At 31.9% G+C, this 13,432-nt stretch overlaps 1 protein-coding gene across 8 annotated transcripts in view; it reads right to left on the bottom strand.

The window, feature by feature from the left end:
- unc80 (unc80, NALCN channel complex subunit) overlaps window positions 1–13,432 on the bottom strand; it is a 43,188-nt gene that overhangs the window by 3,645 nt on the left and 26,111 nt on the right. For 5 of the 8 annotated variants that reach the window (XM_074132146.1, XM_074132147.1, XM_074132149.1 and 2 more), the window contains 26 exons: window positions 12,907–13,054; window positions 12,256–12,503; window positions 11,962–12,172; window positions 11,705–11,894; window positions 11,413–11,603; window positions 10,555–10,803; window positions 10,334–10,466; window positions 9,415–9,555; window positions 9,115–9,308; window positions 8,923–9,033; window positions 8,609–8,838; window positions 8,329–8,524; window positions 8,007–8,225; window positions 7,002–7,147; window positions 6,692–6,863; window positions 6,297–6,440; window positions 6,017–6,220; window positions 5,754–5,870; window positions 5,168–5,308; window positions 4,957–5,080; window positions 4,581–4,775; window positions 4,325–4,509; window positions 4,022–4,187; window positions 3,385–3,537; window positions 904–978; window positions 638–762 (listed from right to left, as the gene is read on the bottom strand). In XM_074132146.1, the coding sequence (XP_073988247.1) occupies window positions 638–762; window positions 904–978; window positions 3,385–3,537; window positions 4,022–4,187; window positions 4,325–4,509; window positions 4,581–4,775; window positions 4,957–5,080; window positions 5,168–5,308; window positions 5,754–5,870; window positions 6,017–6,220; window positions 6,297–6,440; window positions 6,692–6,863; window positions 7,002–7,147; window positions 8,007–8,225; window positions 8,329–8,524; window positions 8,609–8,838; window positions 8,923–9,033; window positions 9,115–9,308; window positions 9,415–9,555; window positions 10,334–10,466; window positions 10,555–10,803; window positions 11,413–11,603; window positions 11,705–11,894; window positions 11,962–12,172; window positions 12,256–12,503; window positions 12,907–13,054 (4,408 nt within the window). The remainder of the gene's footprint in view (window positions 1–637; window positions 763–903; window positions 979–3,384; window positions 3,538–4,021; window positions 4,188–4,324; window positions 4,510–4,580; window positions 4,776–4,956; window positions 5,081–5,167; window positions 5,309–5,753; window positions 5,871–6,016; window positions 6,221–6,296; window positions 6,441–6,691; window positions 6,864–7,001; window positions 7,148–8,006; window positions 8,226–8,328; window positions 8,525–8,608; window positions 8,839–8,922; window positions 9,034–9,114; window positions 9,309–9,414; window positions 9,556–10,333; window positions 10,467–10,554; window positions 10,804–11,412; window positions 11,604–11,704; window positions 11,895–11,961; window positions 12,173–12,255; window positions 12,504–12,906; window positions 13,055–13,432) is intronic. The other 3 variants (XM_074132148.1, XM_074132154.1, XM_074132151.1) reach the window with 2 other exon arrangements.

The following is a 13,432-nucleotide window of genomic DNA, read 5'->3' as shown; positions in this document are numbered from 1 at the left end:
CTTCTTTTATCATTAGAAACCACAAAAGTTCTGCAAAACTATACTTTATATGGGGGTTACATAACATATGTACATGTTTTTAGTAATTAATTAATTTTTACAGCTCACTGTCCGGTGATGGACAGTGTTGTCTGTAACGAGAGAACACTGTCCGGAGGCCGGCAGTGCACTGGAAAAAGCTCCGGGCGCTAATGACCTCAGCTGTTGATGCGCAAAAAAAAAAAAAATTAATTTTTTTGGCATTTAAAGTAGAAAAGACTAAGAAATGAAATTGGTTCATAACCTAGTTCAGAGTGACAGATCTCGTTTGAACATCTACTACTTTCTCTAGAAAACGTTTTAACATTTTATCTATGATTTTATCCTTCGTGGCACGCATATTTCTTGTATTCCTGACCGGTATCAGACGTTCATCCATCTTCACAAATAGATTAATTAGTTTAGAGCAGAAATTTCTACTTCATATAATTAGATGTTTGTTAAACCGTGCATTACACTGAAATTAAACTTTCAAAAACAAATTTGACATGATCTAATACTTTTCTTAGTGGTTGTAACAGATAAAAACCAAATTGCCCTATAGTCGATCTTACTCAAGAACTTCCAAATTACTATTATATTTCTCAAATAATCTCACCTCAATTCTACTTTTACGTAATCTGAATGTCTTCCTACTTTGAGCTTTGGATCTTTGTAGACGTGGTCTGGACGGTTTATCGCTTTCATTACTACCTTCTTCTGCGGGACTTGTTATTTCACTACCTGTAGGGGCAAAAACATAGATATATTTATGTTTTTTTTTAAATAAAAATAAAAGAAATAAAAATAATTAAAAAACATGTTATTTTTTCACAGCTAGCGCTACTCTCTACTAGCCAATGTAAAAAGCAAGTTATAAATTACTTGTGTGATGCCTGGCGAGTGAAGCAGCAATTGGAGGCTCTTGGGTATTACTGCTGGGCACAGAAGAAACTGATTCTAAACAGTAACAAACATAATATACAGTAACGTAAGTTTCTTTTAAATCTCATTTAGATCTTTTCCAACTCTTTAATTTTAAAAGAACCTTAGTACCAATCTAAATGACTTCTTCGCAGCAATATCAGTTCGAGCCTCATCCATATGCCAAATAAAAATTATTTTCTGTGCATTTCTTTATTACATATGTATAGAGAGAGCAAAATTAACAAAGTAAAGAACTAAATAAATAGATACAAAATAACAAGCAAGGGCAAGGGTAGCAATATATTCTCATTTAATAGTTTTGCTAAGCTGCGAAAGCTAATTTATGAATTTTTTAATATACTCTAAATTTAAAAATATGTAAAATTTTAATTAACAATTTCAAATAAATAGATCGCTAAAAAAAGGTACTTTTTACTTAGTCATTCACTATAACTTGGTAACATTTTTTTTTTAGAACCCGGGATAACTAATGAAATAATCACCTTCTTTCTTTGCAACTATTATTTAAGAAATAGTTCCTAACATAAATACCAATATCTGTTGCGATAGAGAAAGAATAGCCTCGTAAGAAGAAGTATTGCCGTCGCATATTTGAGTTATCATCAAAAATATACATTTTGAGGACCCTTGTTTGTGAAAAGGTCAAACTAGTCTTTTTGTACAGCAAGTCAGCATAACTCAAAAACGGAAGCTTCAAATTTGATATCTTGTTTAAGTTCCTTTGGAGTACACGACAAGAACTTAGCTTTTGGTCAAAATTGAAAGGATTGACTTTTCTGTTAAAATTTTAAATAAGTATACTAAGTAAACACGACATCAAATGTCAGAAACGTTAGACGAAAATACCATCTCAAACTATGTTATATAATTTAACTTATTTTTAATGTACCAATGAATTATTTTATTTTATGTATTTTGTTTTAGTTAATTCTCTAAACTTATTTACTTTCACAAAGTAATGTTTTTCGTAGATTCCATATTGCTACTTAATGTACAATAAGTAATAATAATAAAGGCTAAGTGTGGTTAATTTAATAAAATCGGATATTATAAGAAAGTGATAAAGCGCTACTTCAATTTAAATAAAGTAAAAAGTAATTTAAAGCCACTCAAAAACTCTACAGAATTTTAAAGTGCCTAGTATGATTTGGATTAAGAAAAATGTGTATCAATCATTCCATTATATTTATTTGTATAAGTTTTCATCATTCTATACAAGTGATTTTTCTTGAACTCTTACAAACTAGGCACTTTCCATTCTCTTGAAATAAATCACAAATTACTGCAATCACGTATTCATAATAGTAAATTAAAGCATTATCTTAAAAAATAAATAGCATAAAATATTATACGTTAAAAAAAACATTCCAAAAATGCTTTCACAAAAAAAGTTCTTATTTCTTAATGTTTAAAAGCAAAATCTACGTTACTTTGTTAATATGAACAGTAAATTGATAGCCACTTTAAGAAAAAAGACTTTTAAAAATAAGAGCATTTTATTTATTTTAATAAATTAAAAATATGGATTAATTTAAAAAATATTTTACTTTAAGAAATAATTAAGAATGCAAAAAATGAAGATTTTTTAAATTCACACCATGCATAAATAATATATTGCCCTGGTTCAAAATAAAATTTAAATTAATAGTTAATTGGTTGATGAGCTTGTAAAAGATAATTTATGAATGCGAAGTTTGACACAAATTTCAATGAATAAGAAATGGAAAAGAACAAATCTAAAAAAGATCATACATTTTAAATTATAAGAATAAAATTAAATTAGGGCATGTAATGAGCTGCAATGACTGACACGAATTGAATTGCGAAGATGTTTCTGCCGATGATTTTGCAACATTGTTAGCAATAATTTCATAAATTAAAAATATAAGAAACAAAGAATAATCCAAATTTCTCTTTGAACATACACACACAGAATTAGGCTCAGAATTAGAAAGCGATTACACCTACCGGAATAGGAGAACTTTACGAAACAACAGTTTCATAAAGAGAGATTAAGTTGCTGAGCAAGCTGGGACGTTGCAACGGGTTGGAAGAAGATATAAGAGGTACTTTATGATAGAAGAAAATGATGGAGTTGATTTCAAGAAGAAAATGAACATCAGGAGAAAATGTCTATATATAAGAGAATCTGTAGACAGAGATTGCGGGTGCATTCTATTAAAAGAGGTCAAGGTTCTAGAAGATCACAGAAACTGGTTTGTGTCATACATCGCTTGACTACCTTGTTCTTTAAAAGATTCCAGAAACACAGTGATTCGATATCTGATCAATTACTTCATAAAAATTAGATGGGAAAATGTTCGGTTGTTTGAAGAGCAGAAACCTGAATATCTATGGTTTATACAAATTTTGAACAAGGGCAAATAGTTTAAAACAAAACTTCAAAGGTACGATTACCCCTGTGGGCGGGTACATGAGATCCTGGTGGCTGACTGGCACCAGTAAGCAGGTCTATCAGAGAGGGTCTGTGCCTTGCTGTGACTGTCGGGGGAGGCATGTCTGGAGCTTGAGCAGCTTGAGCTTCAGCCTTACTCGCAGCCGTTTGCTCTTCTGTTTATCATAACAAAATCAAAATAAACATTTTCATTTTATTGCTAAGGAAAGAATTCCGATTATAAAATTGTGCTGTGTTATTGTACTGTGTCTCTTAAAATATGTGTACTCAACTGATATATAAGTTTGCTAATAAGGTAGCAATACTGCAGTTTTCTCTACAACTTGCGTTTATTTTCCAAGAAATAATAAATATTTATTAACAGCTAAAGATAATTGCTGAGGTCTGGAAAACGCTCATGTTTTTATGAAAGTAGCAAGTAAAAATGATACAGGCCAAAAGACCCGCATTATACATCTGCAACCTCGTAGTATCGTGTAACTTAGTGATGATACAAGTCAAATCCGACAAAACAAGATACTCAGTTGCACAAAATTAAATAAACGAATTATGGGCAACAGTGATACAACCATCCCGATTTCAACAAATTGGTAGGATATGGCTTTACTTTACTAATATATTTTACTTTAATTTACTTACTATACTTCTTATTTTCGAGTTCTTCTTTAAGTGTCTTCATTTCTTGTATTAAATCGTGCAAGAGAGCGCCACGACATTTTGGCCCAGACAGACACAGACCAGACATTCTTTCCCTTACCACAAAGTGGATATGTCTCTCAACATCGCTTAATGGAGTCATGTTCAGCTAGAATATAAATTACCGACTCTACATTTATTTATTTAAAAAAATAATAATAGTAATAAGAATAAATAATTATATAATAAGAACAGAAATTATGTAATAAGAATAGAAGATAAAAATTTAATCAATCATATAGTTGCCTTAATTTTAATAAAAGGTTGCATAAGCACAAATAATGGCGGTCTTTGTGTAACTACGAATTCTATAAAACTCCAGAAGTATTGCCTGGCATCGGTCACTTTAGATAATTCTTGTACTGTTCTAGCAATTCTTGGCCAATCTTTCTCCAATTCGCATTCAAAACAAACGATGAGTATCTTTAAAGCTGCAAAATATTCAATCATATGAGAAGATAATATTGTGTAACTGCTCGATATTTTAATTCTTTATGCTTACCAAGAAAAGACACTTGATATAGAGATTTAGTCACTGCTGGTGGTGATTTAGTGAACGAAAATGAACTAGTCCTAAAATCTGTCGCCATTTTAAAGTTTTGCATTGTGATTGGCGATCTAGCAGAGGGTGGGTACATTGCATAAAGAACTGTGGTCAAAGTGTACTGGATGTCCACTTCTCTCATTATATGTACGTCTTAATACAAAAGTAATAAATAAATTAGTAATTATTCTGAAGAATTACTGTTCAAAATAACAATATTTTTGAACCTTCACATTCACATTTTAAGTTATTTTGATGAATAGTTTTCGCAGGATTCTATCATGCACATACTAATTACAAAAATAAAAACAAAAAACATGTGTATATAAAGCACCTTTCCTTCCGCTACCAACACGCAATGAAAGTGGGATTAAAAGATTCATTAACATGTTTTCAGTCTTCTCATGTGTTGGAAACAATGTACTACCTCCGCAAACTTGTTCAAGAGTGTAGGTTTCCTATTAGAAAACAAATAATTCCCTCCGAATAATTATAAATAGACAAATATTTCATACAGAAATGAAATCAAACTTATTATAAATTACCCCAACAACAAGTATTTGTAAAGCAATAAGGCGGACTACAATATCACAGAAATGTGGTGGTGGCACTTGACTCATCAATGCTGTTGTGGCAGAAGATACATTTTCTCCTAAACCTGTGGCTGTTTCACCAATTATCAGAGACTGTAGACAAGTAAATTACTTTTAAAATAATAATCGATAGCTACCGAAGTTACAATCTTAGTCTTTCCTGCCTTACACTGAATGGTAATCTGATGAACCTTTCGTTTTTGAGAAAAGTACAAAGAAAATGATACTTTATATTATTAAAAGCCAGAAAGGAATGAAAAGATAGTAACAAAGGCAAAATATAAGACTGGATTTTATTAATTAAAAAAATTAAAATAAGACAAGATGCTCACAATAAAAAATAGTAAATCTCTGGGCGTGAAGCACCTCATAGAAAAATCAAACCAGTCTACACGACTTTCTTAGAGACTTGAAAATTCGCGGTATGAATGATTGCGTGTGATCGTAATCAATAGAACGGAATGGTTTAAAAAATGCATTGTGGCAACCGTAACAGTTTAAAATTAATTCATGATTGTATTTAATTAAAATAACTTACTTGACAAGTACTGACTAAGGTTTTTAAATGCTGCATGTGGACCATGTAAGGGTAACGTGATAATGTTTCATAAACACCCCTTATAAGGCCACTAGCTGCTTCCCAGTCTACACTTCTCTAAAGTATAGAAAAGAAAAGAAATATTATTACCATCTAAAAATAATATAAAACATAATTTATTTTAAGTAAATAATAAACTATTATATAACTTACATAAATAAAACTTTAAAATCTTATTATTCATTTGTTATGAATCAACTTACCCTAATACTTGCTTTCTTATAAATTTTTGAAAATGTTTTATCAAGTCTTCTAAGTAACATTATCAATGAAGGTCTCATAGATTCATTACTCCATTCAGTAACTGGCATTAACTGGGTCATATATAACTGCAGTCCTTTACATGACATAGTGTCCGGGTCATAAGGTGATGCCTTTAAAAGACTATGGGCTACCTCCGCTAATCTCTACAATTCATTCATTCATTTTGAAGTATTTATCAAATTAGAATAATCACTACACCATAAATTCTGTTTAACATACGATTTGTGATCTAAGTTCAACCAATTCTATTGGTTTACCATCCTGTGGAAATTTTTTATTCAATTCAATTAATCGAGCGCTACATTTTGTAGCAAATTCGGTGGCAAGCGAGAGAAGCACATCTCTTGGTCTACGAAATTCTGCCTGTAAAATTTATTTCGACTTGTAAAAATAATGATACAAGTACAAACTGAAAAGAATAATAAAAATGTCGACGGATAAAATCAGCGAAATTAATAATACGTTTGTAAGACTGATAAATGTAATGAATCATTTTTACTAGTGGTATAAAGAAAAAAACATCGTAATTGAAGGCCATACTTCTTAAGAGCAATATAAAAAAGTAAAGCTAGATATAAAGAAAAAGTAAAAAGTTTTAATCATCTGTTTCTTACTTCACTATCGTCGCTATCCCCATATGTTGTTCTCATTTTCGATCTATCTTGGATGTATTTAGCATGGGTATCATCATCATATTCATAACCAGGTGAGTATGGATTTCGATTATAATTACGTTGGCTGGAGCCTTTATGATCAGGACTTGTTCTCTGGGGTCCGTTATAGTTTCTAAAATAAATAAATAATTAGGAATGTACAAATATACAAGAATTTTTTCAACTTTTTTTTCTTAAAGATAGTTATAGAAAGAATTTAACGAGGGTATTTTTAACAGACTCAACGCCTTGTACGAGTCTGTATACTCACTTGGAGAGTGCTTCACAATTTGTAATTAAAGTGTTGATTGCAACTGCTATTTGACTTATAACATCTCTTTCAGTTTTTCCTTCCTTCCGATAACTTGGTTGTTGAATTTGTAACAGATAACATGGTACAATGGCTTCTAGAATAGTCTGTAATTTAGACATTTATTACGATAAATAAATATTTCATGAAAGTAAATAACTAATCTTTAATTGCAATTAACTAACAAGCAACTCTCAAAGAATGATTGGAGGAAAATAATGGTGCTGCCTGTTGCTAGTCTAAGAGTGCAGACTTGCCCGCCTGCATCTGGAGTTTGATGACAACGTAAAGATTAAGAGAAACTCTGTGGTCCTTAGGGTCATTTTGTTGTCTACTTGAGGAGAGGCAGGGAGAATACAAAGAGAATCTGTTCGGAAAAGTGAGGTTGCATTCTATGCTTCAATCAAGCGGTGAGAGCTCTAAATTACGAAAGAGAATGTAGGAAAAGACCAAAAATCTAAGACCAAGTTCTGAGCCAGTGGTCGTCGCCCCGAAATAATTATATGTGAGAGAGTTTAAGAAAAGAAGAAGACACGAATAGGTGTCTCCATGCTATTCAAAAAACGTATCTAGTAAGATGTAGAGTTTCTTCCATCTCTCTGAGTAGATGAAGTAGAGTTTCGGTAGATGTGTTGGCTGGGCACGCTCGATTGACAAGATTGGCATCAGACTGCAAGAATTGTAATTAGTGAACTTTTACCAATATTTAAGTCAATGGACCCTATCTGCTTAGTACTTGGAGAAAATTATACTTAAGAGAATACTTAGAAGTTAGAATAGTTACTCAGGGATGTCTTACAATTTTTTTATTAGCAGATCGAGAAGTTTCTTCAGAGAGCTTTTAGATTTTTGGGGAATAGGTTGGACAGGGGGGATGTCATATTAGGTTCCACCTCGGTCACACTCTAATAATTACAATAAAATTGATGATGAAACAACTATAATAATAATAATGATGATACCAACCAACATCTGATAAGCCCGAACGGAATCTGCAGCATATGCCACAACCATAACGCATAAGGAAATGCAATCCAAAACTGTAACCATTTCACTGTCATCATGATAACAGAAATCTATTGCTTGTAAAGGTTTTTCTTCTTTCACAAGTTCCCCAATATTTAGGGGATCTGGAGATGGTGTTTCCAAACTTAACAATATTCTGAAGAGACAAATTGCTGGAACCTGTGAATTATAAAAAGTAATTATGGAGTTTTCATTTTTCTTCAATAAAAACTTGAGTAAATATTAGCATGTATATATTTCTTTAAAAAAAATGTATAAATACTTTATGTGCGTCGCCGAATTGTGAAATTGCATCAATATCCAAAATAGCTGAGGCAGCTCCAAACATCTGCAAAATGAATGGTTTTCTATTCATTAAATAAAACTGTTTCACAACATATTCAACGGTACGTGTCACTAGTTTATTGGTTTGATGAGAGGCATAAAGTTGAAGTAATGATGGTATAATCATCAGATATCTGTAGCAACAAAGAAATAATGCTTTCAAGATAAAAAAGAATATATAAAATTATTCTAACTCTGTTTTACTGCAATTTATTTACCCATTTATTGAAAAGATATTCTTAAAATTATGAGCAGCATTGATATATGTAGCCATGACATATCTGAGTATAGTCGCATCTTGACTATGTAGTGTAACTGCGCCGTTCAGCACATTTAAGAATAAATGAATATCGCCCGAATAGGCGAAATTTCCAGCCATGGCTTCAAACATACGCGCTATAAGACGGACCCACATAAATTTGTGCAATACATCCAATCCTAATAATTCCTGAAACCATAAGCCAAAGCACAATACTGAACATCTAATTAAGGGATACGATATTTTTTTTTAAATAAATAATGTTGCACTAACTTTCCCTATGTCTCCACCTTTATACAAATCTAGATCCGCTTCTAAAGCCTTCCTTGGAAATGAGGGCAACTTCATAAGTTCTTCATGAAGAAATACAACCCTCTGCACTACCTGTAGCAACAGTTTAGAACCTCAGAGAAATGTTTTATAAAATTAATCTAAACAAAACCATACAATTAAAAAAAAACTTACCATGTCAACATTTTTCAAAATTGCCCAAGTTAAAAGGACTTTTCCAATTTCAACAACTTTATGCATTAATTCTTGTTTTTGAAGTGCATTAAATGCTTCTTGAGGATGCATGTGCACTAATTCTAATTGTGGATATTGAGATCTTTTGAAAAAATAATAATCCCTGACGTAAGAATTAGGATTATGTATTTGACCTGTTAATAATTCTTATTATTATTGGTTTTGAGAGATTTCAATGCACACTATTAAATAAAATTATTAATGCAATTATTAAATGCAGCTTTTTAAATGAAAACTTACGTGTTTTGTGGTCTACTAGAAAGAATTCCTTATGTCTGTCCTCGTCAATGCCAAAAAAATCTAAGGATTCCCTAAGAATTTGACAGAACTGTGTATCTTCTTGAACTGGGAATTGGGAAGGAATTCCACAAGAAGACTGTTCTGGAAACAAAAACAATGGAGATAATATCAAGGAATTACTCTAGTTTAACTAGCTCAAAAAACAAAAAAAAAACGTTGGTTCAGACTTAATAAGAAATAGTTCTTAATTCCTAGAAAAGTGCATATTCTATTACCCGATGATATCTTCCGAGACTAAAGTGAACGGAATCCATTTAAGTATTTGCATTCTTACAAAGGGGCAAACCTCAAAGCTAAGATGAATTGCGGTACACGTTTCTTTTTCCGGTCCCAACCTTCAATTTATTTATTAACAAATGAGAAATGGTACACGAACTGGTTTAAAAAAATTGACTTCAATGTATTCTATACCCATTACCGAAAATAATTCATCATAATTTCATTAAAAGAACACTCTCCGAAGACCGACAGTACACTGAAAAAAGTTCCGAACGCAAATGAACTCAATGTTGAATATGGTCCCACCCTAAACTAAAAAATATAGAAATAAATGAATAAATTAGTAAAAATGATCCTATGAATATATTTATAACAGAATGTATATAAATTAATGCAATATTTTTCGGCTTAATCTTCCCTTTGCCGTTATTCGCTTCAAATAAGACTATTTCCAATTAAGAGCCTACAAATGGATTTAAAAAAAAAAAAAATTAAATGAATAGAGGACATAACTCGCAAGCGACTATGCTCTGGGAATGCTTCGGGTAATAAAATTGAAAATAATGACTCTCTTTTTTCTAAAAATAATAATAATAATATGAAACATTTTTCTGTTCATTTAAATATTGAGAGCAATTACCTTGAGGCCCATGAACAATAATTTTTTTAGTAGAAGGAACATTTGCTGTAAGCAAAATTGAAGCGTCACACTGCTCTTTTCTTAATATTTGCTTAAGATCTTTAAACATAATACCATGTACACTATGTACTACCTGAAATATCATGTAGAACAAAGTTTCTTAAACCAGACACTAAATTGACAAAACAAACTTTTGAAAAATTTATAATCGTGAAACGAACCATCCACAGTATTGAAAGCGCTGCACCAATAAGCTTCTGCCCTTCTTCATGTGGTGTCCTTACATAAAACATTACATATCCAATTATGTAATTATACAGAGTAAACGCAGCCTGTTGTGGAAGCCTTGGGACAAATCTAATCAAATGTCTTAATACTTTAAACATTAATTCTTGATTATCTCGTGTCAATCGCTCCAGGATGTAACGTAAGAAGAGTGCGCTATCTTCTACCAAACAATTCCAAATTACCTAAATAACAGGTACAGAATACAAAATCAAACTCTATACCATTAAAGAAAATACAACCATTAAAATAATTACTCGGAGCGGGATTAGTGCAGTGATTCGAAACCCGCTTGCACAAAGTCTTTGAAGAGAAAAACGCTTTTAGTAAAGTAATGTGAAAATAAATCGTTAATTAAAGTAATTTGTCTCGACCCCAGTCCACGAAATTTGAACCTCAAACTCTCCAGTTATACAAAATTAGTTGGTAAAAATATGTTGCTAACAGTGCGAATTTGCAGAAATCGGCTCTTCGGAAAGGGCGAATTATTTGAAAGATTTTTAAGAACTCATAAGTGTATATGGCTTGATTGAAATTCTTTTCGTGAACATTGATTTTCGGAGTACTGGACTATGAGACATCACTTTCTCTCAAAAGTTCTACACATTATTATGGAAACCTAAATAATTTTTTACTTTTTTTTTTTTTTGGAACTATGACAAATACTTGTAAGCTTATATGACCAGTAAGTAAGAACAAGTCGTCCGAATTATTATTATTATTATTTTTTAATAGTAACAAATAATAAAACTATTTTTAATTTTGAAAACCAAGAATGAATATAAGGAGAATACCTGGTAAGCTACTTCATAAACAGCGCACCCATCATTTGACACAGCAGCGTCATCTAATAAATTGATAATCTGAATAACAGCTGAACAAAGACACGATGGAAATAATGATTGTGCAGAATGTATATGATGGGATGTTGCATTTCGAGGTTGTCCATCTACAACCTCCTCATCACCGCCTGAAATGTTGCCGACTAAGTTTAAGTAATTTTGTTTTTGCTACGGAGAATGCATTGCCTTTAAGCAATATTTTCAATAAATTTCAAATTTTTCAATATCGTAGTAATTGTGTTACCTTCATCGTGATCATCGCCAACAGCGTGATGAAGACTTGGCTCGTATGCTGCTTGCGTAGTAATCGGTATTGTTGTAACCATAAAATTTTCTCGTTCAGATCTTTTTTTGTCTTCGCGAGCTTGGAGTGCCATTTTGATTAATTCTGTTTGCTGTTTCTTTCTGGTTTTTGTAGCAGTTACTAAAGAACGCTGGAGAATTTGAAAGGTAAGAGAAAGAATTAAGCTTCACCGCTTAAAAAGCTCATAAAAGACTTACATGGCTTTCTTGGCTGATTGCAGTAACTTCTTCCACTTTAGTCTTCACCAAAGGCATCCATGGAGGATCTACAACAGGTAGTGATTCAATTCCGATCTTTGGAGAAGGTAATGTAAATTCAATTCCTGGCGGAGGCACTTTAAAGGACATCTGTGCACCCTCTTCTAAACGACACCACACCTGATGTCGCATCTTCCATAGTACTTTAAATCTGCAGTATAAAGTAAAATTTCTAATAGGACCTAAAAAATAATTAAAACCATTCTACTTTGTCTTCAAAAATAACAAACTTACCTGAGCACAGCATTAATTCTTACTGCAGGATCAGGATGTCTCAAAGCTGCATCCATTATGTGTGCCGCTTGTGCAGGTGCTTTGACTGCGGCAAGAATCATCAAAGCAGCCGCACTAGCAGCAGTCTGTTGACAAGGTTCCAACAATAACTGCCATGCAGCTGGTAAACAATCTGCAAGAATTTCTCCCGGTGTTATACATCCTCCTTTGAGAACAGTTCCGGTAAGACAATGAAATACTTCATCAACCTATAAATTTTATAAAAATTAACACTTAAGAACAATAAAAATAAAAACAGGGATTAAATATATTTTCTTTCTAGGCCAATTTTTCCTTTAAAGAAGTCTATACAATTACTCTGCATGGTAATAGACATTGTCGTAATCTGTGGTGGGAGGCGGTACATTGAGAACGCTCCAGGAGAAAGAAATGATCACTAAATACTTCTATATATGTATATGTTTAGAGTAAGAATGATCTTCAATGTTTATGAAATAAAAAACTATTTCAATTCTGTACAAAAAAGTTCTTTTGTTTTGTTTTATGCAGAGAACTTTATTTTTTGTTTTACTGACTAAACTATGTACCATGATCAAATAATTTTTTGTCAAACTCATACTAAAAGGCCAAAATCTTGAATAATTAATTTACCTGAGTCTTAATATACTTCAACATTGGAGAAGGGTCTTTAGATTTATCACCTGATCCTTTACCACCTTTGCTTAAATTTCCTTTATCATCAGAACCTTTGTTTCCATCCTTCCCAGTTAAAGTGCTGTCACCGCCTATTCGTTCTAATCTATTAAATTAGTAAACTATACTTACAAATTTCAAAGTAAGAAAGCAATAGTCAATAAAAATCTTGTGCCTACACTCACTAACTTTCAATAACTACAGTTTAAACTTCTACTTTTTTGCTTAGCGTAAAAGTAGGTTCACTAAAATAAAAGCACTTTTGGAGAAGCATAACGTCTCAAAATTACTCCTTACAAATAAATTTGGTTCAAAAAAATTTCAAACAAAACCGGAAGGTTTTTTTCTGAGTAAACGGAGGAAAAACAGACCCAACATATTAAACATAGCAACTTATTAAATTTAAATCTGTTCAATATTTTATAGTACAATGTCGTACAATTCAGTGACTTGCATTTAGAGAAATGTGCTTCCTCCCTCCAAA

The sequence above is a fragment of the Rhodnius prolixus genome, unplaced genomic scaffold, assembly GCF_049639745.1.
Source record: "Rhodnius prolixus isolate KJV_2025 unplaced genomic scaffold, Rpr scaffold_4, whole genome shotgun sequence".
In the NCBI taxonomy this organism is placed as follows: domain Eukaryota; kingdom Metazoa; phylum Arthropoda; class Insecta; order Hemiptera; family Reduviidae; genus Rhodnius; species Rhodnius prolixus.
Note: the sequence above shows the minus strand (reverse complement) of the source record. Positions and strands in the feature narration are given on the sequence as shown.